Genomic DNA, 24,516 nt, shown 5'->3' on the forward strand with positions numbered 1-24,516 from the left:
ATATGAATATATATATATGAATATATATATATTCGTATATACCAGGTAGGGAAGTGGTGCAGTGAATAGAGTGTCGGGCTTAGAGTCAGGAAGACTCATCTTCCTGAGTTTAAATCTGGCCTCAGACACTGACTAGCTGTGTAGCCCTAGGCAAGTCATTTAACCCTACTTGCCTCAGTTTCCTCATCCATAAAATGAGCTGGAGAAGGAAATGGCAAACCACTCCAGGATCTCTGCCAAGAAAACCCCAGATGGGGTCAGGGAGAGTCAGACATGACTGAAAAATGACTGAAAATGAGTACACACAAATACAGTACAATATATAGTAAACATTTATGTGTATATATGTACATTCACAGGTATATATATAAATATATTCATATATTACATATAGTGAACTGACAATACAGATGTGAAGAGATATATAAATTTTTTATTCCCCTCACTTCCCCTGTAAATCCTCCATGGTCTTAAAGCAGATCATATATCATATTTATAGCTGGAAGGGACTATAGAGGATATTGTCCATCCCACCCAATTTTACAAGTGAGGAAGCTGAGGTTCAGAGAGATTGTGCCATGTTTACATGGTTAGTAACTATCAAATGCAGTATTTGAGCTTACGTTTTCCTGCCTCCAAGTCTACTATTCTATGTGCTAGTCCATGAGACCTCTACTGTGAAGAAGGAATTATTTTCCTTCTATCTCTTCACTTTCAAATTATGGCAATCATTAAGCAAAGTAACTCCTCACTCTGATATCTTCTTAGAGTAAATCCTTCTCAAGTAGGCTAGTACTAAGAAGAGTAAGCAAGAAGAAAACCAAATATAAATTCCATTCATTCATTCCTTATCAGTAGGGCACAACAAACTTTTCACCTGACATGACTAGAGGGGTTAAGGAATGACTTTTCCATTCCAGTAGGAACTCTTGGTAAGGTTTCTCTAAGTGGATTTTAATCATCTTGATCTCTGCTATTTCTAAATGTTATTAAACCTTTACTTCTAATGTGTGGGCCTGAGAATGGATCTTGATGTGGAGTGTTATAATTTGAACTGCATGTGAAGAACATTAGAAATAAATAGCCTCTGCAATGATCTGAAGGCAGATCTTACAGTAATTTTTGATACCATTTCATAGTTTTCAATCTGACAAATATTTTAAAAGTACTTTCTATAAAGTAATTTCCTAGTACTATTAAGCACATGGTTAGGTGCTGGGGATGATATAATATTTTTGAAAATTCATATCCCTTTCCTTCATAGCCTAGAGTATGGAAGGGGAGTATAACACATATACACACACACACACACACCGCACACATACATACACACGTATATGCACACACATACATAAACACATATGTACATATATATTTAGGACAAACTAGTATGTGATAAGTGTATAAGACATTTACAAGAGAATGAGGATCATTGCCTTCTGGAGAGACGGGGATAAGGCCTCCATGGTGGGATGTCATTCCTGGAGGACATTAAAGAAAGACTAAATTCAAAAGAAGAGGAAAAGGAGGCCCTTCTAGGACTGGGAACATCGCGAATAAAAGCACAAATCATGCTCAGGGGCTAGTTGAGTGGTCTAGTTTGGCTGAAGTACAGAAACTTGGAGAGTAGTATGTGTTAAGGTTAGAAAGGTAATGTGGCACCAGGATGTGAAGGTCCTTGAATGATAAGCAAAGAATTTAAACTGTATTCAGATGGCAATAGGGAGCCATTGAATATTTTGAGGGGAGGCATGGCACAACAAAATCCGAGCAAGAGAAACATCAGTTTATTTGTGGTATGAAGGAAGGTTGGAGGGTAGAGAGAGTGGAGGCAGGGAGATACGTTAGGAGGCTCTCATAAAGTTCATTCTGGTAAAAACGGGGACCTATGCTTGGATGGTAGCAGTGGTAATTAGGGGCAAAGGGGGCAGAGGTAAGAGATAGATAAAGGTAAAATATATAGGTTTAGATTCTAGAATCTGAACGGTTGGCTATGTAAAGTGAGATAGGAGAAGAGTCAAAGATAACACTAAAGTTCAAATACTGGTGGAAACAGCAGTCATTAAAATAGTTGTTAGGAGAAGGAGCAAAATTGAAGGATTCTAGTTTTGGACATGTTGAGTTTGAGGTAGGACATCCAGGTAGAGATGACCTATCCTATGGACAAATCTGAGTAAATGAGAAAGCAGGGCAAGGGCTTCTAAGAATAGTATTAGGAGGACTCAGGATCAGAACGACTTTAGACTGGTGATGAATGTTATGAAAAACAAACAGTAAAAAAAAAAGAGGTCTTTTAGTTATATTGAGAACAAAAGGAGGACCCTCAAGCTGGAAAGTATAGACCAAAATGGTTAATTGGGAGTTGATATCCTAGATACACAAGGAGAAAATGAGAGAGGGTATTCTCAGTAAGTTCAAAACCCAGCCCAAACAAACTCTGTCCCAGGATACTAGAAGGACTGGCTGATGGTGATAGTGTTACAGATCTTGGCAAGATAATGGACAATATGAGAAGAGCTGCAGAAACTAGAGAAGTGAAAATGTTATGCTTTTCAAAAAAAAAAAGGAAAAGGATAGAGCCTGCAAGTTGCAGAAAGTGAGCTTAACTTTGATTCCCAACAAGGTTCTAAAACATATCATTAAAGGAACAGTGAAAATTGAGGAAAGGAAGCAGGAATCATGAACAGCTAACTTGTTCGCCAAGAATAAGTCATGGCAGACTAACCTCATTTTACTTTGTGATGGTGGTACTAGATTGTGGTACTAGGTCAAGGAAATGCTCTAGGCATAGTATATCTAGGCAGTTAGGTAGCACAGTAGACAAAGCACTAGACCTGGAGTCAGGAAGAATTCAAATCCTGACTCAGGCACTTTTTATGTAACTTTGGGCAGGTCATTTAACCTCCGTCTCAGTTTCCTTATATGTAAAATGGGGATAATAATAGCACCCACCACCTAGAGTGGTTGTAAGGGTAAAATGAGATAACATTTTAAAGCACTTTGAACACAAATCTTAAGTGATATATAAATGCAATTATTATGCAAAATATTTGCTAAAGTTTTTCACACTAACTTTGTGGACAAGATGGAGAAACGCTACATGACAGTATAGTTATGTGGATTCCAAATTCATTGAATTAATACAATCAAGGAGTAATGAAATGAAATTATGTAAGACAGGTCCTGATGTAAGCAATTTGTCCTTGGTTCTATATTCCTCAACATTTTTTCAGTGATTTGGATGAAAACACAAGCTATCATATCGATCAAATTTCCAAAGGACACAAAGCTGGGAGGGAAAACTAGCTTGTCAAATGATAGGATCCAGACAGTTCTTGACAGACTAGAAGAATGAACAAATCTAATAAGATGAAATTTAGTAGTATTAATACTTAGTACAGTAATATTTTAGTAGTTTTACTATTAGTAGTAAAGTAATACTTTAGTAGTAGTAGTAGTAGTAGTAATACTTAGTAGAGTTAAATATAAAGTCCTACACTTGGGTTCATTGCCACAAGTTCAAGATTGGAGGACTATTTCTTGACAGCAGTTTTTCTGAAAAAAGATCTGGGTGTTTTATTGGACTTCAAACTCAGTATGGGTTGACATTGGGATATGATAGCCAATGATATTAGGATCTATTAACAGAGGTCATTAGTGAATAGAAAAAGGGAGATTGTAGTTCTGTTGTATATTCTATCTTTGTCAGACCACATCTGGATTATTGTGTTCAATCTGAATGCCACATTATAGGAACAACATTGTCATTCAAGAGAGTGCTTTAGGAAGAATGATTACAGACATTTCTGTGTGAAGACTAATTGAAGGAACTAGAGCTGTTTATCTTAGAAGAGGATAAAATGGTGAAACAAAGCATGGAAGTTTCAGGGGAGGAGGTTTAAGCTTGATGCAAGGAAAATCTTGACCATTAAGTTACTTGACAATGAAGTGGGTTGCCTCAAGAGGTAATGGGTTTCCCATTTCTTGAGGGCTCCCAGTGAAAGGTGGATGGCCACTTGTTAGGACTGTCATAACATGGATTATTATCATTTCTGAAGTCTCTTCCCACTCTGAAATTCTGAAATCGTTGAGCCCGAAAGATGTCAGAAAAAGAAATATAGATTTGGCAATCATTTGTGTAGAGGTGATATTTAAAGTCATAGATATGAATGAAAATTGCTAATAGGAGAGTGCAAAGAGAGAACAAAAGAAGGCAATAAACTGAGTCTTGGTGAACATCCGTCCATCTTATGGTGCTGGGGAGAGAAAAAGGAGTCAGTAAAGCAATGGAGTGGTTAGGGAGAACTTTGGAGAAGATCCAAGAACATATGATGTCTCTGAAACCAAGAGAGAAATGAATATCCAGATGGAGGGTTAATCAACAGTGTCCAATGCTATTGATAGCCAAGGAGAATGAGGGCTGAGAAAAGCTCATTATTAGGAGATCACTGGGAAAAGTTTCAGTAGAGTGGTGGGAATGGAAGCCAGAGGGCAAGCATTTTAATCAGTCAACAATCAAGCACCTACTATGTGCCAGGAACCATGCTAGGCAGTGGGGATACAAACACAATGGATGAAATAAAAATAATCTTAAATCTCAGTTTGCTGGGTGGTGAGTGCAGAAATCTTTTTCATTTAACTTAGAAGTGAATGGTACGAAGAGAGATGGGGCAGTAGTTGGATGGAGTAGAAAGGTTAGGAGGAGATTTTTTCATATTGAGTTCACTTGATTATGTTTGTAAGCATATGGGGAGAAGCCTTTGGAGAGGGAATATAGTAGAATGGATGTTATTGATTGTTAAGAATTTTAGCTCCAGATGCAGGTAATTATTCAAGAAGAGTTAATGATCAGTAAAAAATGAGAAAACCATTATAGGGGACAGCTTTTCTCAACTTTTTTTCCCCTTCTCTTACTAACTCCTTTCACACTTACCATCCCCTCCCTTCAGCTTTTTAGCCCCTCATAATTGTTTTAGGATGGTAAGAAGTTTAAGACTCAGATTATGGCTTCCTCAATAGGTAAAAGCATACTTTAGTAATATGCTGGATTGGACCATTTTATGAGAAACTCTTCAACTCTGTTGGGGACAAAAGCCTCATCTCTTTTTCTGAGGATATATTTGGGCTAATGTCTAAGAAGTAAGAAGACGAGGTAGGAGGCATTGAAAAAGCTGCTTTTAACTTGAAAGAAATGCAATAGAGCTTTAATACTTACAGCTGTCCTCTTCTTCAGTAATACATTTCACAACATAACAGGCGTAGATGAACCCTGCCAACTGAAACAAAACAGAAGTGCTTTAGAGAGAAGGCACAAGGCAATGGAACAGAATCTGGCTGGGGAAGTAGTTCAAAGGTAGGCAATTTCCCCCACTGTTCATTGCTCAGAAGTGAATCCACAATCCTGGGCCTTAATTTCCATGTGTTTTGATTTGATTTGAGTGGTGTTGATCAGTTTGACAAACAAATATTTTGCTGTTTTTTTCTCTGACCTGAGCCGTGTGTGCAATCAGTTTGAGACAGACAATCTAAAGCAGGTGATTGGAGGTGTGGAAATACAGAATGGCAATGATGAATCAACAGTGAGTGTTCCATGAGATACAGCGCCAATCAATTTCTAACTTAGAATTACACCACAGCTCCTGACATAAAAATTGAGCTTACAATATCTGATCAACTGAAAAAGGTCATGAAGGGAAAATTCAGAATGGGAGCATTTTGTGGCAATAATAAACATTAGCTTTTTGTAATAGTAATAACTGATATAACATGGCACTTTCAATGCATAATGCATTGGATTTTTGCAACAATCCTGTGAGGTGGTAGTATGAATATTCTTGTCTTCATTTTTAGAACTGAGGAAAAAAATCAAGTTTCAGAGGGAATAAAGGATATTCCAAAATCACACAGAAAGTAAGCAGTTCACTTAGTACTTGAGCTCAACTATTCTGACTCCAAACCCAGTGTTGTTTTTTTTCCAGTACATCATGCTCACTTTAATATGTTGCATGATGCAAATAGGAAAAAAACAGGTTCTTAAATAGAATGCACAGTTATACAAGTGCTCACCAGATTTTAACATCTCCAGTCCATTATTCAACATATCAGTGAATTTTTTTCTAATATAAATTTGACTGTATTATTCCCCTACTGAAACAACTTCAATGGCTTCCAGCTCCCCCTTCCCTAATGGAATACAGGCCCTTAAAATAAAATAAAAATACAGAGTCCTTCCCCTAGCACTTAAGGGTATTTACATCTAGCTTGAACCTATTTTTCCAGTTTTATTTTATATTACTCCACTTCACATCTAGTTTTGGTCAAAATGATTTACCAGTCAGCCATTCTCTATACTATTCTTGCCTCCTCCCACCTTATGTCCAGGATATTCCCCATGACTGGAATGTACTCGCTCCTTAATGGTGCCTTTTGAAATTTTCTTCCTTTAAGATTCAGCTTTGATGTTACCTTCTCATGAATCTTTCCCAGACTACTCCCCATGCCTCAAATTAAAGCCTTCTCTTTATCCTCAACTTTCCTTAAAGTCCTTTTTGTAATCCCTCCTTTGTCCCCCTATTGTTACCATTTATTTAAAAACTTGTTTTTGTATATATTATGTTCTTCTACGATCATAAGACTTTTGTTCTGTACTTAGCATGGTACTTTGCATAGAATAGACACTTTTAAATATTTACTGAATTGAATGATGAAGTAAGAGATTAAGTGGACACTGTAAAACAAGGGATTATTATAATCCATTTACTTTGGTGATGTGCATCACATTTTCCATCATAGAAGAGAATATTCATATGGTAAATACATTGTAATTTTGATTTTGCTTTCCTTATCATTTGTTCCATATTGGTTAGTAGACTATTGAGGCTGGATATATATCTTCATTGGGATTTACAATTATAAAAGACACCTGTCCATCTCAATAGAGGGTCTTTAACTTCTTAATTCCAATATTACAATAAAGTCAATTTCTGAGTATTAGTCCAAGGGACAAAACAATAACAAAATTTATAGTATATTCTCCTTTCTTCCACTCTGAGGGATGGAGAAATTTTTACATTTTATAAACTCCTTTCTATTTTTATGGAATACTAAAAAGCATGTCCTTAAGAAAGTGGCTGTAATCATAAGACATTCACAATTGCTTATCTTCATTTCAAAGGATTGATGTGTCTGATGTGAGAATATTTGGTTGATGGAGTGAGGGGCCAAATGGAGAAAAGGAGAAGGTCCCATTCTCCCATCAGGACATATAAGAGCTATCTGCTCATCAGAAATTAAATAAGCCTGAAATGAAAGGAAGTGTTAGACATACAGAAGCAATTTTTCATTAGCTGACATGCTATAGTCTACCAAGAAGTTAGCTTAGGGTAGAATATCTTGAGTCAGGAATTACCACAATGAGTATTTACAGTTGCAGCTGAGCTCAGAGAGAGATAAATAGGAATCCATTGGAAAAGGAAAATTGAAAGGTCTTATTCAAAGTTTTTGGGGAAAATGACTGCTGTGGTTGGAAAATAGGATAGATATTATATAGCTGAGAAAATAGGGAAGATTCTACAAATGCCCATCATCACATGGGTGCTGGAACCATGGTGAATAACTGGGTAACAGCAAAACCAGTATTGTTATGACATTTTGCATTAATAATTTGTTGTGTCTCTGGGCTGGAAATTGAGGATAGACCTACTTTCTTGAATATGCACATAGGAAAATGAGAAACATTCTCTATTTGACTTTATTAAGGATTATAGATACGAAAGGAACTGACTGTCCTCAAATTGAATTGTTTTATGGCACATCTATCATACCAGACAAATATAAAATGAATATCCTCCTCCCAGAATATTGTCTATGTGAAATAAAGGAAATATCAATTAAAAGGCATTTATTAAGCACTTATTATATGCCAGGCACAAAGCTAAGTGATGGGAGTACAAAGAAAAAGCAAAAACAGGCCTGGTTCCTAAGGACCTTCATCTGAAAATCACAAGCTTTTAGAGTTGGCTGAGACGCGAGACAAAATAGATTAATAGAAAGGGTGGTCATTTCTTTAAAAATCATACATTTTTACTGATATATTTTGATTTTGAATTGCCTAGATTTCCTCTTGTATCCCTCTTCCCCCCCCCCCCTCAGTGAACTATTCCTACACCAGTGAATATTTTTTTTAAGAGAGGAAAAAGTGGAAGTCAAAAAATTCAGTAAACATAATCAGCACATTAAAAAAGTATTACATTATAGCAATGCTTCACATCTGTGAATGGGTTTCACCCCCCTCTTTCCACCTCTCCAAAGGCATAGTGGAGATACCTTTTCACATCTTCTATTTGAGGTCTAGTTCTTTATATTTCAAAAAAAAGTCATTTTTGTTTGATTTTTGCTCGTTTGCATTTATGTTGTTATAGTCATTATACTGTTTTCTCAGATCTCATCATACCACTTTGAATCACAACCTTTTCTTCCTCATGACTTCTATACTTCACCCAGCATATTATATAAGTTTGAAGGGCAAACCTTTTAGAAACAACAAGACTATTATCAGGGCAACTTTTAAAAAAGTCCTTGTAGGCGGCTTCATATTTTCCTCCTAGTATCCTTCCCTCAATAGTACAGTACCTGACACAGTAGATGCTTTATAAATACTTGTTGGATAGAATGAAACTGAATTAAAAGAAAATTATTAGGCTAGGCTAGCCTCTTTCTCTGGCAGACTGACAGATCATGGGAGAATAAGAGATATTCTCTGTATGACTTTATCAAGGATTTTGATTTGTTTCTGTATAATATAATCACCTATCACCTTAAAAATATGTATAAACTATGCAGCTATATGGGAGATTCACAGCTAGTTGTTGCCAACAGGAAGCATCTTCAGAATTGTGGTTCTCAGAGAGTCAAGCTTGGTTTCAATGTTTAACACTCACCAGTCACCTGGGAACACTGACCATTTAGGATGTCTACCCTCTGCAAAAACAACTCATCTTTCAGAGCCCACTTCAAATCTTGCCTTTTCCAGAAAGTCGTTTCTAACTGCTCTGATTCGTATTGATCTCAGTTAATCTAGCATTTATGACATCTATCACTTGTTGGCACTCATTTGGGTCAAAGGCATCACCACTGTTCTATTCTCCCTGTTTGATCAACTCAATTACAAATCCTTGATTCCACATTCCCATCCCAGATAGCTAATCAGTGGTCAAACCTTGCTGTTTCTCCTTTCTAACATTACTTGTAAACATCCACAACTCTGCTCTAGCTATCACTCTAGTTCAGGCTTTCTTTTGCATCTTGACTTGATTATTGAATTTGTTCCCTTGTCTCGTGTCTTCTCCCACTTCAGTCCATTCTACACTTTGCTGCTAAGGTGGTTTTTCTTAAGCACAGATCCAACCAAGTGATTCCCCCATTTGGTAAACTCTAATGGCTTTTTATTGTCTCTGACCTTGTGCTAATCTATATTTCCAGCCTCATTGTAATTTCCTCACCTGCACTTGCAATCCAACCAAATCTGCCTCCTCTCTGTGATTCTCTCTTAACATTCCATCTCTGTCTCTGTATTTTTGTACTGTTTCTTATGCCTAAAATTCACTTCCTTTCCAAATCTGCTTCATATAATTCCTTCCTTCAATATACACGTCAAGAACCAATAATAATAATAATAACACTTATATAACACTTACTTTGTGTCAGAGACTGTGTTGAGCACATTACAATTATCTCATTCGGTCCTCACAATAACCCTTTGAGGTAAGTACTAGTATCATCCCCATTTTATGGAAGAGAAAACGGAAAAATAGGGGCTAAGTAAGTTGCCCAGAGTCACACAACTAATAAGTTTCTGAGGCCAGATTTGAATACTGATTTTCTCAACTTCAAGGTCAGTGCTCTAACCACTGTACCACCTAGCTTTTTTTGTTTATCTCAACTGCTATTTCTTCAACTGCTTTCTTCTCAAACTACCTTGTATTTAACTACTCGTTTTATTCCATGGTATTTTTATTTGACTTATTCTGTATGTACTAATATATGTTATTGTTGTCTCCCCCATGAACATGTGAGCTCCTTGTGATTTTTTTTCATTCATTGCCCTTCTATCTCCACTGCCCCACACAGTGCCTGAAACATAGTAGGTATTTAATAAATACTTGTTGATTGATTGGAATGAGGGACAAGCTCATCATAGTGAAACGAGGTGCCAAGATGTGGGGATGGCTATTTGGAACCTTGGAGGACATTATTAGAATTAGAACTTAGATGAGTTCTTCATGGGGAAATTTATATGGAAATATTGGATAGAATCGAGGTAATTAACTATGAAGAAGAGAAGTGTGAGAAGTCTAGTGACAGTTTTTAAGTATCAGAGGAACTCTTAAATGGAGAACTGGCAACTGGCTGTTCTTTACAGAAGACAAAAAAGGACATAGGCTAGAAAGGAAGCATGAAGGCTTTAGATTAGAAGAAAGGGAATATTTTTTTCTGGCTGTGAAGCATATTAAATATAGATTACCAAGGGAGATGTGAAAGTCATTTATCTGGAGATGAATAGGGTAGCTATTCATCTTTCTGGGTTGGTTTGGATATGATCTTGCCTAAAGGCAAAGGCATGTGGATTGCCTCTCAAGGTCTCTTCCATCCCTGTAATCTTATTAAAATCACCAATAAACAGAGGCAGGTGAGTCATCTAGTACATAATTTAAATAGGTTCATTGGATCACAGAATTGTATATCTGGAAGGGAACTTAGAAATTATCCAGTCCAACCCCTACATTTTATAAGTGAGGAAGCTAAGTCCCAGAGAGGCTAAATGCCTTGCCAAAAGTCATACAACTAATTAGTGATACGGTCAGGATCAGTACCTAAGGGCTCCTAACTCTAAATTCAATGCCAAATTACACTATTCATATTCTATGTTCTTTGACTCTATTTTAGTTAAATTACTTCTTTAAAGAGGAAAGATTGTGATATATGAATGTCTATATAGTCATATGTGCATAGCAAGTATATGTGATCACTTTCTCCTCCAAAACCCTATAACACTTGAGACAGATGGTATTTTAACTCATTACAATGCTGTTATTTGTGTGCTTGGCGTATTCTCCAACTAGACTGTAAACCTCTTGAGGACAAAGACTGATTTTCTCATCATTCTATATCTTGTATCAACTGTCACAAAGACTTGCAAATGGTAGGTGCTCAATAAATATTTTTAATTTTAATTTGTTAAAAATGTATAACACTATCCTCTGCTTCCATTATTCAACAACTTTTTTTGAAGTTCATGCAAAAGATCATGTGATCCTTTCCCTATCTGCATCACAGTCTGTTGTGGAATTCTTTGACCTAACTCAATGATGCAGCATATGGCTAGCAGTATAATTCTCTACTGCATCCCCCAATGACTTTCATATCCATGTTGAAAACACTAATAATACCATTTTGTTACACACTTCTGATTCCCTTAGCTTCAACGATGCCCATCTCTACCCAGTGTGCTTTAGCCATTCACTGGTAGAAACATATTTGACATCTTATCATCACTTAAAATTGTTCCATCTTCAAGATCTTGAGCTCTGAAATTCCTGCCTCCAACTTTTAACTCCTGTTCCATCTTTCCTATTCCCTCACTGCTACTGAAACTTTGTCAGCAATCTAGGAAATATGGGTTTATTTTGTTGGTACAGTTAGGCAATTAGCCTAACAGAGCTTTGGCAAAGTATGAAATTCCATCTTTAAAGGGAGACCGTGAGCAGAATTTCATTATTTTTCTGCAACAGTGAGGTAGATTCGAGTTAGCCAAGCATGATAATGGCAAAAGAGTGGGTTCTCTTGACAAACAAATAAACCAACATGGCCAAGGACTCTCAGGGAGACTTTGTTGTGCTCTATTGCTCTCTGAGGAGTTTAGTTGTATCAATTGGACACTATGGGGGCATGCTCATATCTTGTTTCCCTTGGGAGTTTGGCATCTGGGGGAGAGACAGATCCCATAACTTCATTACAAGGGTCTTTGACATAGAGTCATTATTGCTTGGCCTTCAGGTGTTTTCTGTGCTCAAAACCTCAGGAAGTTTCCAGCTTAGCATAGCACATGTAAATTCCCCAGCAAGATACTCTATAGAAGAAACAGATATATTCATATAAAGCAGGCTGCCCAGGAATTGTTCTGCATCTGAGCAGAAGAGGTGTTATTCTGTGTTAGAGCCACTGACAATACTTGCTCTCTTTATTCCTTGCAGACTAATTGCCCTGAAGCCTAAAGAGATAAGAACAGTGACACCACCAGATGTGCTTTAGTCCTGGGGAACGCAAACCTTCCCCTACATGTCAGAACCAATTTTGGTAATGTCGGAGCTGTAGAGGCAATCCATGCTGATCTTAGGACTCACTTACGTGACCATGGGAATATATTGGCAACAGAAGGTTTGCCCATAAATTCTGCTAGATGCTACTTGTTCAACACATCCTGACTGATAAGCCTATATCATCATGTAGTTCAGAAGCTGTACGAAAAGCTATGTACCTTTTCCTTTGATCTCTTGATTCCCTCCAGTTCTCTTTTGTTCTTATCTGACCTGCTTTCCTACCTAGCCTGGATCCCGTGGCCAGACATGCAAGCCATCATCTACAATACCTTATTATTCTTATTTTTCCTTTTTGACTTTGCTAATCTCCAACCTTGGGAAACCTCTGCTCTCTTGCTCTCTGTCCTTTCCTCTTCTGGTATCCTTGGCATTTGTAGAGAAATTCTCCAAACTATATTAACTGGGTCCATTACTAACATTAATTTAGCTGTTGATGCTATTAATATGTAATCCTTGTCCAGTGATCATTGGCAGTGACACATCGATAGAACTGAAGATGTCTCTGTTGCCATTCCTGTTAAATGAAACTAGGAGACGAAGAAATTTAAGCTAGTCATAGAATAGCTCACCCTTCTCCTTTTATTGGTTTCATGCAACAGGAGACAGCACTCCACAGAATAGTTTTTTCACCTTGATTCAAGAGGACATAATAAACTGACCAAAATTATGACAATTACCATTTTAGGGAGTGTCTCATGCATATAAAGGCCCTGTGACCTTTGTCAAAGATAGACTTAAAGGAAGAGGGGAGATATTAAAAGGTATTGTCAAGGTTGCAGCTATTAATGACTTTGGGATGAATCATGAGCATGCCCAACCATTTGGTGTTTTCTGTGGCAAGACCTCAAGTGATTTACACCATAGCCAAAAGCACAAGACTTTCCCTGGGGATATACAAAACAAAGGGAAAGCCACTCACATGACAAGGTGAACTCAGTGAGCATTTTTTGAGGAGAGAGGACTCTTTTAATAGTTGATCCTAATTGGTTTCCCTTCCTCAAGTCTTTCCTACTCTAATCCATCTTGCACATAGTAGCCAACAAATTTTTCTTAAATAGCAGAGCTGAACATCATTCCCCAACCCCATCCCCACCCTCGCTCCCCACCCGACACTCACTAAAATCTAATGACTACCTACTGTCTCCATGATCAAGGAATACCTTCTCTGGCATTTAAAGCTCTTCACAACTTGGCCCCTTCCTACACATACTATGGTCACATCAAACTGGCTTCCTTGATGTGTTTCACATGAGATACTGTATCAGCAAGGCAATATCAACAACAACATTGATGATAATTGTGAATATGCCTATGTAGTTCTGTGTTGCAAAGTATGAGAGACTCTCCATATAGAAGGTAAAAGAAGTAAAACATTTATTCAGACACCAAAGGACCAAATCCCATAACCAATAAGCCCAATCCATCCAATTAGTAACAACTCCCCAAACCAGTAAGTCCACCTTATCATAACAGCAAAGAACCTAAAACACAGTATCACAGCATGGAGACTCACCATTCGTTACTTTCCTTCCCAGTGCTGGGGCCTTCCCACAAACACACTCACAGCACAGCTAGCATGCCTGTGTCTGCTCTTTCCCTCGGCTCTAACTACTCTAAGCATTTTCTGCTCCGCTCTTTCCTGTTCCTCTCATTCAACAAGCTCCTCCTACCACATGTGACTTAGGCTGCCTGTGACATAAGCAGGTCACATGGGCCTATTAATGGGTGGGAAAGATCTTCAAATTTACATTACCATTACGAATACTTCCACTTCTGTCTCCATGCATTTGCAGTTGCTGTTTTCCATGTCTGGAAGGCCCTAGCAGGGAAATGCACCCTTGCTTCTTGGAATCCTTGGTTTTCTTTGAAACTTAGCTTAAGCACCACCTCCTATGTGAGGATTTTCCTGATCCTTCCAGCATCTGGTATCTCTCCCCTGAAATTACTCTATTTATATGTATGGTGTCGTCTTCTTTATTATAATGTAAGCTCCAGGCCAAGAACTGTTCAACTTTTGTCTTATGTTTGAAGGACCTTTTGGTTTTTAACACATTTTAAATACCTAATAAAGGCTTGTTGGTCACTGATTTGTTCTTACTCAGGCTCCTATGATAACCTAGTAATTATTCTTTCCTTTCTCTAACTCATCTTTGACATTGCTGTTCAAGCGATCCACCTTCACTCTGACTATTCTTTGAACTCTTCAAGATCCCTGATGCCATCAATAGATATCCACATCAGTGTAGAGCATGAACCTCCTAGGCCCCATTAATGTGAGTTAGGAATCCACTGAAGTGGTTGGATTATTTGAATTCACACTGCTTACTTTAATTGAGTTAGAGTCAATTGCTATACTTCACATAACTAGAACTTCAAATAGCATGAATTTGAATACATGTACCCACTTCAGGAGATTTGTTATTTTCATTAATCTGAGACCTAGCTGCAGACAACTTGGCAAGTGATCTTTGAGAATTGTCCCGACCAAATAATTCATCACCCCATGACTAACCTGGAGGTGAGCGTCTCTAAACCTAGGTAGGTTGGACCTTCAGTTAATAGACATAATAATATTATCAGTGGCCTACATCTGAAGCTTTTATGTCTTAGTAGAAACAAGGACAAGAAGAAGCATTTTTGAAGCATTTATTATGTGGCAGGCATAGTTGCTAGGTTCTAGGGAAACAAAGTAAAGTAACCTCTGCCCTCAAGGAGCTTATATCTGAATGGGAGAGACAATACACAATACATACACAGAGTAGATGGAAGGAAATCTGAGCAGGGATGGCCTTAGTAGCTGGGGGATCCAGAAAAGCCTCCTACAGAATGTGGGATTTGAGCTGAGTCTTAAAGGAAGCCAGAGAGCCTGAAAGGTTCAGGGTAACACCAAGGTTGTGAGTCTGGGTGCCTATGTGATATCCAATATCCAAAAGCAATTCATGACTGTAGCTCAGGAGAGAGGCTAGGAATTGACAGATGTAGATTTACATAGATATAATTGAACCCATGGGAACTGAGATATTGGCACAATCTTTGACAGCCTAAGACCAGCTCAACATTTTGGTGATCAATTGGAGATAGATTTTAGCAGAGTCACTGACCGTCTCACTCCTCAACTAAAAATCCTTAATTTCCTGTTGCATAGTTTGTGCAAATCTTCTATCTCCATGTCCGTTAGATTACAAACTCCTTGAGGGCAGGGTCTGAAATATATGCATCTTTTATGTCTCATGCCTTTCATAAAACCTAAATATCGTAGATGCTTAATTAAATATTACTTCAATTGGATTGAGCCAACCAAGTTTGAAATATGTAGAATAAAAACTGATTGCAAACATTTTGGGAAGTTAAAGTGATTACCTAGGAGAGATGATGTGCTTATTCTTCCTTGACACCGTTATTCAAATAGGTTATCTATATCTATTTAAACTATTAATTTCCATTTTCCAAGGAAAGGTTCCATTTCCCATATTTATTGGCAGTCCTCAATCCTTTAGCTTATACTCATTTCTCAACCAATAGTACTTTTAAAAATTGTGGCCCATCTTATTGCATTCAGCTAAATATTTCATCATTTCATTTCTTCTTCCCTTTCTCTGTCTTCAGTAGGTTCTATAGATGGTCTGACCTACATGTAGTACTGAGTACTGAGAGTAGGTTGAGATGAATTTCATTTAGGATGTTATGCAGGGCTTTTAATGATCTGTAATAGTTCACTGGTACAAAAGTCCATCTCTATAACACCAGTACTGTATTTTGGCTGTGAGTTATAGAACTTCGCCGTCTTAGTTGAATCAGAATTCTAAGTACTCCTCAACTCAATGGAAAGATGAGTGGTATACCAAAGTAGGATATATAATGGATATATTATGTTACCAATAGTGATTTATGTGATAATGATAATAATAATAATGACCTTTAAGCACTTTATCAATATTATCTCATTCTGTCTTCACAATAGTCCTGAAAGGTAGGTGCTATTATTTTCCCCATTTTACAGAGGAGAAAACTGGGATAAAGATTACATGACTTTTCTAGGATCACACAGCTATTAAGTGTTTGAGCAGGTTTTAAATTCAGATCATTCTGAATCCAAGTCCAGCACTACTATATCCAGCGAGACACCTCTTTGCCCCTGATTAGTGGCTTAAAATGGCATATTTAACTAGAAAAAGAGGTGGCCTAGTCAGGAAATGAATGTGAGGGATACCAGCTAGACAGCCCAATTGATACATTGGTACCTCTGAGGCAGTAAAAGAAGCAGGAGGTTTCCAGTAAACTGGATAGATCTATGGAGGATTTATGGAAAATATCATCGGATAAGAAGGCATGAAAATATAGGATAAGAAAAACAAGGTGGATTGGTCATGTAGCAAGAACAGGGATTCAGATGGGCAGCACAGTTATTGTGCTGATACCTACAAAATATAAAAAAAGACTTAGAGATTTATGTCCTCTAGAGCACATTAGTCCTCCTATGGAAGATTTATGAACATACATGAAGAAGAGGACGGTACAAGAACACTTGAATGGGTTGGAATATATACCAATGGGAAGAACCCAGGCATCAGTGAGGTCATGGAACCGTTGAAGTAAGAATTCATAGTAGTGGTTCAACAGGATCAAAACCATCATTCACACCCCCCAAGTTCCTCCCTCCCCCCCCCCCCCCCCCCCGCAAAGATCTATTAAAGCTAATGAAAATGTATCCTAGTATTGGTTGAAACCTTCTATTGTAACATAGCCCCTGGGGAAATAATTTCTTTGGCCGCTGATTTTGCCTAAGCCTTATCCTGTTGGCCACAAGGAACATCTGTACTTGCAGATTCATTGCTGAACCAGTGAGCCCATTGTAAAAGGTGTCCCCAAAGTCTTAGTGCGGTTTTAGGGTTTAGTAACTTCAGAATCAAATATCCTATAAATTTACCAAAATGTCGCTTGAAAGGTTAATTATGTACATTTTAAAAATATTTGTTTCTTAACAAAATTCAATATGTCCATGGTCTTGCATTTAAACATTAGCCAATTTTTGAACTTTGTAAAAACTTTCATCATTTGTTGCTCACTGACTGAAAGGATTGCATTCGTAATCCTAGCTTTCAGATCATCAAAAGAACAAGGTTTTCATGTGCATATTACAGTTTTCATGTGATCCCATAAGAAAAAGTCAAATGGAGACAGATCAGATGATAGAAGTGGCCAAGCAAAACGACCTCTTCTACTGATTGATCTATCAGTCTGAGAAAGTATCTTCCAGAAATTGCTGTATTCACAATGCATGAAAAGGTAAGGTACCTTGACTTGTTAAAATAAAAAAAACCCAACAAATATAGCATTCAAAATTTCCCAAAGTGAATAGTTTACAAGAAATTTAAATAATTAAGTATTCTGATTATTTTTGGGGGGAGGGGGAGGAGGCGAGTCTGTAGCCTTTATACTTGAGAAGCTATTAAATTTTAAGATTGCACTAAGACTTTTGGGACAACCTTTAAGCTTGACAAGTAGTATCCAAGTGAAATGTTATGAATTCATCATAGATCATTTTTTATCATTTTTAGCTCTGTTAGATACTATTCAAATACTGTTACTGACATTACTTATGTTGCCTTGGACAAAGTGCTTTCTGGTCCTCAGTTTTTGTACTTGAAAAATGAGGTGGTTTAGGTAACTTTTCTCTTCCTTTCCAATTCTACATCCATGATCTTAAAATTCCACTTAAAAAACAATTGTCCCTGAACATAAACTTCAACTTGAGAATTTTCCATATCTTCATAGTGAACAGTTTATTACATCCTAGTAAGATTCCGGTAATTCCTCTCAACCCCATTCCTTGAGCAACAACCCACAGTATCAACCACAATAACTGAAGTTTCATTTTTTGTTAAATTGTCACTGGGTCTTAGGTTTTTGACTAACCTTATTTCACAATATCCAACAAAAGTATGATGTGACAGTGCTTTAACAAGGATTTTTAAATTTTATTCTATTGCATTCCTTGATTTTCTGGGAAATTCTTTTGATATATTAGCAAATCCCTTTGCATTTCATTATGTGAACTTACTGACTAAAAGAGACCTTTAAGCTCAATACTCATCACCTCTATACAGGAATGGAAGTTTGCCTCCCCCAAAATGATAGCGATCCACACATAAATGAACCTTTCCATCATTCCATTTTACTCTTTTTTCATCCTATCATTTTCTGCTTTAAAAAAATATTCCATTTTGAAAAATTACTAGCTGTAGAGAGAAAAGCAGGGTTTGCTTTTTCTTTGTATAATGTTATCATTTCTGTTTTAAATGACTTTATAAGTTACAAAAGAATGATAGCCATTTAAATATTCATCTCAAAGGGGAAAAAAGATGAAGTGTATACATGGAAAGTAGAAGCATCGATTCCATGCCTTCATCTAGTGAAACAAAAGGAAGCAGAGAATGCACACAGATATGAACACCTGAAATTGAATGAAATCATTTAGTTTTGTTCTTCTTTAAAAGAGGGTGGAATAATGAGATAGGTATTGATGACCTTATACTTGGACTACACAATTATATATAAATGGTGAAATAGGACATTTCAGATGTCTTCATCTTTTGTGTTCAAAGCAGAGAGATAAACCAAAGCCTTTTGGTTTGATTCATCTTTGCATATACCTTTATATAATATAGATTGTTCAGTTCCAATTCAGCTGATATGGAATTGCATATCATCTTGATATCCATTTTCAAGAGAAAGAAAATTATCTTTTCTCTCTATAACTAAATCAGATTAAAACTCTCTGTTTCCATAAACCAAATTATGAGTAAACGCTCCAGAAATTTAGCTGGAAGCTAACAGATTAAGAAAAAGAAAACAACTGATAGCTTTAGGTATTTTTTTCTTAAGGGATTCAGTAGTAACAAAATTATGAATTAAGAAAAAATGAGTAATGTCTATTCTTACTATTTCCAGGGCTACCATCTAGCATGCTGTGGTTTATATTGAAAAATCTATTTTATTACAATTCTCAGATTTCTAAGCACTGATAAATGTAGTGAGTATATTTTTGAACCAAGTGCAAAAAACACCTTTTAATATAGAATACTCTCAGAATACTTGTCTCACCTTTAATATTAGGAATACCCTATGATTTAGGTGCTATATGTTAATGTCAGGCAAATATAAATGAATGAACAGTTTTACCTTTTTCTGAGGTTATAATTTTTCTTTTTCATTTTCCTTCGATGTAATCACATATCATATTTTAACTACTCATGATGTCTTTTTAAAAATACTTGTCTTTTTTTGCTTTGAATTTTTTAATTAAGTAACAACATGCTTAGGCCATTTCTTTGTCAAATATATTTGGCTACATCTGTATATCACATGCATACTCAGTATAGTTTCCTGTTTTTTTTTTTTGACATCATAGTTCAACATTTGATTTTTTTTCCTCCCAGCAAGGGAACATAACTAGATGCCTTTACTGCAGTTAATGAGGATCTTTTGATAGTAAGACTTGTCAAGTGTGGATTGGGGCATGATCTCACTTGTTCTCTAGATGATTCTTAGCCACAGGTTGGAACATTAAGTAGCAAGCTGCAAGCCTTACTAAGTATATCCATTCCAAGGGCAGTCACCTGCCTACAGAAATCCTGAGTGATTGTCTCTAGGGCTATTTTCAAAGTTCATAGTCTACTGAGTCAGAAAAGCTTTTCATCAGATCAGAAACATATTAATACCATCCTCAAAATGCTGTGCTGCATCACCAAGCATGGCTATATTTAAAAAAAATAATAAAAAAAGACAAAATAAAATCAGCCATCCATAGCCCTGGGTCATCCCTAATCTCTCATTTATAGCCACCTCCCCCCTTTCCTCCTACCTGCTTTAATCTTGACTCTTTGTGACCCCATCTGGGGTTTTCTTGGCAAAGATACTAGAGTGGTCTGCCATTTCCTTCTCCAAGTCATTTTATATATGAGGAGTCTAAGGCAAACAGGGTTAAGTGACTTGCCCAGGGTCACACAGCTAGTAAATATCTGAGTCTGGATATAACCTCAGGTCTCTTGACTTCAGGCCCAGCATTCTAACCATTGAGCCACCTAGCTGCCCCATCAATCTCTACACCTTCCTTTAATTTTGTCAGATCTATCTCTTACTTTTAAAGAGCATGCACAGCTTCAGAAGTCTAGTTATTTTCCTCAAAGATCACAGGTCCAGAGCCAGAGGGAAGTTCAGATGCCATCTAGTCTATATCCCTCATTTTACAGATGAGGAAACTGAGGCCCAAGGGGTTTAAGTGGATCGTTCAGGTAAACACAGGCAGTAATATTAAAGGTGACCACATTGCTTCCACTAGTTTCAGAGGGATTCATCCCTTCATTCTAGTTCCTGTCTGCCAACCACCACCACCACCACCACCACCACCACCACCACCACCACCACCACCACCACCACCAACTAGCATTCATATGGCATTTTAAGGTTTTCAAAACATTTTACCTAGGCTATCTCATTTGATTTTTACAGTATGTAGTAGGTGCTGTCACCCCCATTTTAGAGAAGAGCAAATTGTGGCTGAGAGAAACCAGACCAGGGTCACTCAGTGAGTGAGTAAAGATACTCATCCTTCCGTCCCAGATGAAGAAGTGGCCTTGGTTCCCTCTTACCTCCAGGACCAATGAGAAGTTTGACATTTAAAGCTCATCATAACTTGTCCCTTTTCTGCTTTTCCAGGCATCTTACACTCCACTCCATGTCCTCTACTTATGCTACAATCCACTGACAATAGGCAACTTGCTGCTCCTCTCTAACCATCTCTCATTTATCTCCCTTGGCAATGGCTGCTCCCCATGCAGAGACTGCTCTCCTGCTTCACCTTTCCCCCTCAGTCTCCCTGACTTTCTTCAAGTTTCAGCACAAATCCCAACTTCTTCAGGAGACCTTTCCTGGTCTCCAGGGTGTTAATGTCTTTCTCTCTGAGATGATCTCCCACATTATTTCGCATCTACTTAATTCTTTACATATCGTCTCTTGCCTTCGTTAGAATGGGAGCTGCTTCAGAGCAGGCACTGGCTTTACCTTTCATTGCATTTCCAGTCCTCAACATAGTTCTTGTTATATAGTAAATGCTTATTGACTGACTGACTGACTGATGGATTACGGCATCTAAGCTTATTGATTAAGGTGGGCCTTGGAATAGATGAACTCTGTGGTGTTCAATAAACTCTAAAATTCCAACTCTGAGAATCTGAGTTGATTCATATCAACTTTTAAAAATAAATTCAGTTGGGAGTTGGGGAAATCACTGACCTCAGGACACAAGGCCTACTTACAATTCTTGGAAAACAAATCTTCCATTGCTGTGCCTTTGATCTGGATATGCCAAATACCTGGAATGTTCTGCTCCCTCTTAATTTCCCTCTCTTCCTTCATTGTTCTGTTCAGATCCCACATTCTGCAGGAGGCCTTTCCTTGCCCCCAACTACTGGTCTCTGAGATCTTCATATACTATGCACATATTTTGTACATATCTAGATAGTTACAAGATTTCTCATCCTTCTCATAATATGACCTCCCTGTGGACCAAGAACTATTTCTGCCTTTCTTTATATGGTCAACACTTAGCACAGTGCCTGGCATCTTGTAAGTGATTAATAAATATGTGTTGTCTGACTACTGTTAACTGGATTGGTTTGGAGCAGGTATGTTGGGATCCATTTGGCCAATGGTTGGCAGGCCTTTGAAGAGTGAGCCAAACTAGAGAGGAGCCAATGAGAGATATGAAATGGGATGAACCAAATATCAAGGGGAATAATAAATGGATAGAATCAAATGCCAGTAAAGGCCAGAAGAATCAGTACGAATTAGTTTCAAAAGGATGGTTAATTTCTTGAGGGCCAAATTCAGGAAATATTGGCTGAGTTAAGTATTAGAAACAATACCAAATTCTTTCAGCATGTTAGTAAAATTGGTAGAGAGGTTGTCTCAAAAGGCTAGCCGTTCACCTGGGCAGTTTATAATATCAGGGAGACACAGAGCAGAGGTGTTCAAAATGATGGCTGACACCAGTCTCCAAATGTAACTATGAGGTAAGCATTAGGGACTTCTTAGAGAACAAAAACTCAGCCTTTTTATACTCAGGAATGTAGCTTCAGAGCTAGAAGAGATCTTAGAAATTATGCAGGCTAACCCTGTTCATTTTACAGATGAGAAGCATGCTCAGAGGGATAAAGTGGCTTGCATAGTTAATTCAGGCCTTGAATCCAGATCTTCAGACCTCAAATCCAGCATTCTTTCCACTATGCTATATTGCCTCCTATGCCAACATGGGGATCATAGAATGACAGTTCTATCACAAAGAAGGAGTTATTCAATTCCAAAATAAAGCTTTAATCGGCAGGACTATTTTGGGAATCATCAATAGAAAACAGTGACGATATCCTTGAATGATAACTGGAAATCTGTTAGACTCCAAGCTGTAGCTGGGGTTGGTAAATATGGCATTGTCCTATGGAGCCAAAATTTAGAGTAGTGGTAGTGGTGATGGTGGTGGTAGTGGTAGTAGCAGCAACTTTAGTTTGACAGTAGAAACAACTGTGTTTAGAGCCTAGTTAGCAAGAATAATTAGTTAAAACAGGGAAGCTAACAGATGGAGCACTTTCTCCCCTTTTGACCACACTCCAGGTAAGTTCCTTCTAGCATGCACCCATCTTACTTCCTCATCCAAGGCCTCTTTATCATTAGTTTCACATGATCCTTAGTCTCTGTTTCCCTTCTCTCCTCTGTCTGCCATCAAGCCATTTGTCCTAACAACTACTGAATTTATCTTTAAAAAGTTAATTTTAGAATTCCTTTTGCTTTGATTTTGCCCCAAAGATTCTTTGGTGGCTACTTAAAGTTCTGGAAAAATCCCACGTAGGTCTTAATTTTTTTAAGTGTATGTTTAAAAAAATATGAGAGTTCTAAATTCTCTCTCTCCCTCCAACCCTGAGAAGGCAGGCAATATGATACACATTATACATGAAAAGTTATGCAAAACTTATTTTTATATTAACCACAACATAGTACTTTGAAAAGAGGATTGGGTCTGAATTTTGGAGACCTAATCTTGGCTCAAGGGGTGTCACCTATTTGTTGTCTTGAGTCATCCTCTTTGGTATTCTTCCTTGTTATTTCCTTTCAGTTTTACTACATTTTCTATATGAAATATGGTATAAGGACAATGCCCATATATTTCACAAACATTCTTCTGCAGCAAGGTTATGAACCTCAAAGATGGTGAAACTCCTTCTTTCCTCTTCTGCCCGCCCCATTCCATGCTTCCCATTTTTCAGGATATCATTTTCTGCCCTGTCCTTCTTTAGTTGTATTTTCTAGCACCTCTTATGATAAACAGCTGTATAGCAACACATTCTCTTTATATTTAGTATTTTGGTTGCCCTACTTTAAAAAAAAAACATAGTAATGATGTAACTGAGTTTTATTATTCCATTATTTGAATACAGTTGATTTTTTTAGGTAGGCTACTAACAACTAATACTTCAAAAATTTAATGACAAATCTGTCACTCACATTTAGCATTTAATGATATTCTAGGCATACAGCTTCCCAAAGTGAAGGAAACCTTTTTATCAATTTATCAATATTATCACATTTGATATTAGATAAAATTGGGTAATATTAACAAATATTTATATATTGTTTTACATTTTCCAAAGTGCTTTCCATAAATTATCTTTTTTTAATTCTCACAACAACTTTTGTTACTGGTCTTGTTGGGTCTGACACCCCTACAACAGCTGCTAGCTAAATTGTTGGTACACCTTAGGAAACCCCAAGTATTCCAGAATTACTTGAAGTTTGAATAAACACAACAGAAGTGTTAAGTGACATTAACTAAGACATAAAAAATTCAGTTTATTTTTTCATGGCTAATTTTAAATGGAAAAATGATGGTTCCATCATGTGTCTTTCAGGGGGTGCTTTTCTACTGACTTTTTTGTTAAATTGTGGCTGAATGGTTCTGTTAACCCAGAAAACTTCTGCACCCATTATGACACTTTGGCTCTTCTTTGTTTGTTTTAATTTAATACAATTTCCCCTTCAGTTTGCCAAGGAATTAGGCAAAATCCAACAGCTTTTCTTATAAAGCTTT

At 37.2% G+C, this 24,516-nt stretch overlaps 1 protein-coding gene across 1 annotated transcript in view; it reads right to left on the minus strand.

Moving 5' to 3' along the window:
• NKAIN2 (sodium/potassium transporting ATPase interacting 2) overlaps positions 1 to 24,516 on the minus strand; it is a 1,347,683-nt gene that overhangs the window by 32,546 nt on the left and 1,290,621 nt on the right. Inside the window, exon 5 of the mRNA XM_036768989.1 lies at positions 5,216 to 5,276. Within this exon, the coding sequence (XP_036624884.1) occupies positions 5,216 to 5,276 (61 nt within the window). The remainder of the gene's footprint in view (positions 1 to 5,215; positions 5,277 to 24,516) is intronic.

This window comes from Trichosurus vulpecula, chromosome 7 (assembly GCF_011100635.1).
Source record: "Trichosurus vulpecula isolate mTriVul1 chromosome 7, mTriVul1.pri, whole genome shotgun sequence".
Classification (NCBI taxonomy): domain Eukaryota; kingdom Metazoa; phylum Chordata; class Mammalia; order Diprotodontia; family Phalangeridae; genus Trichosurus; species Trichosurus vulpecula.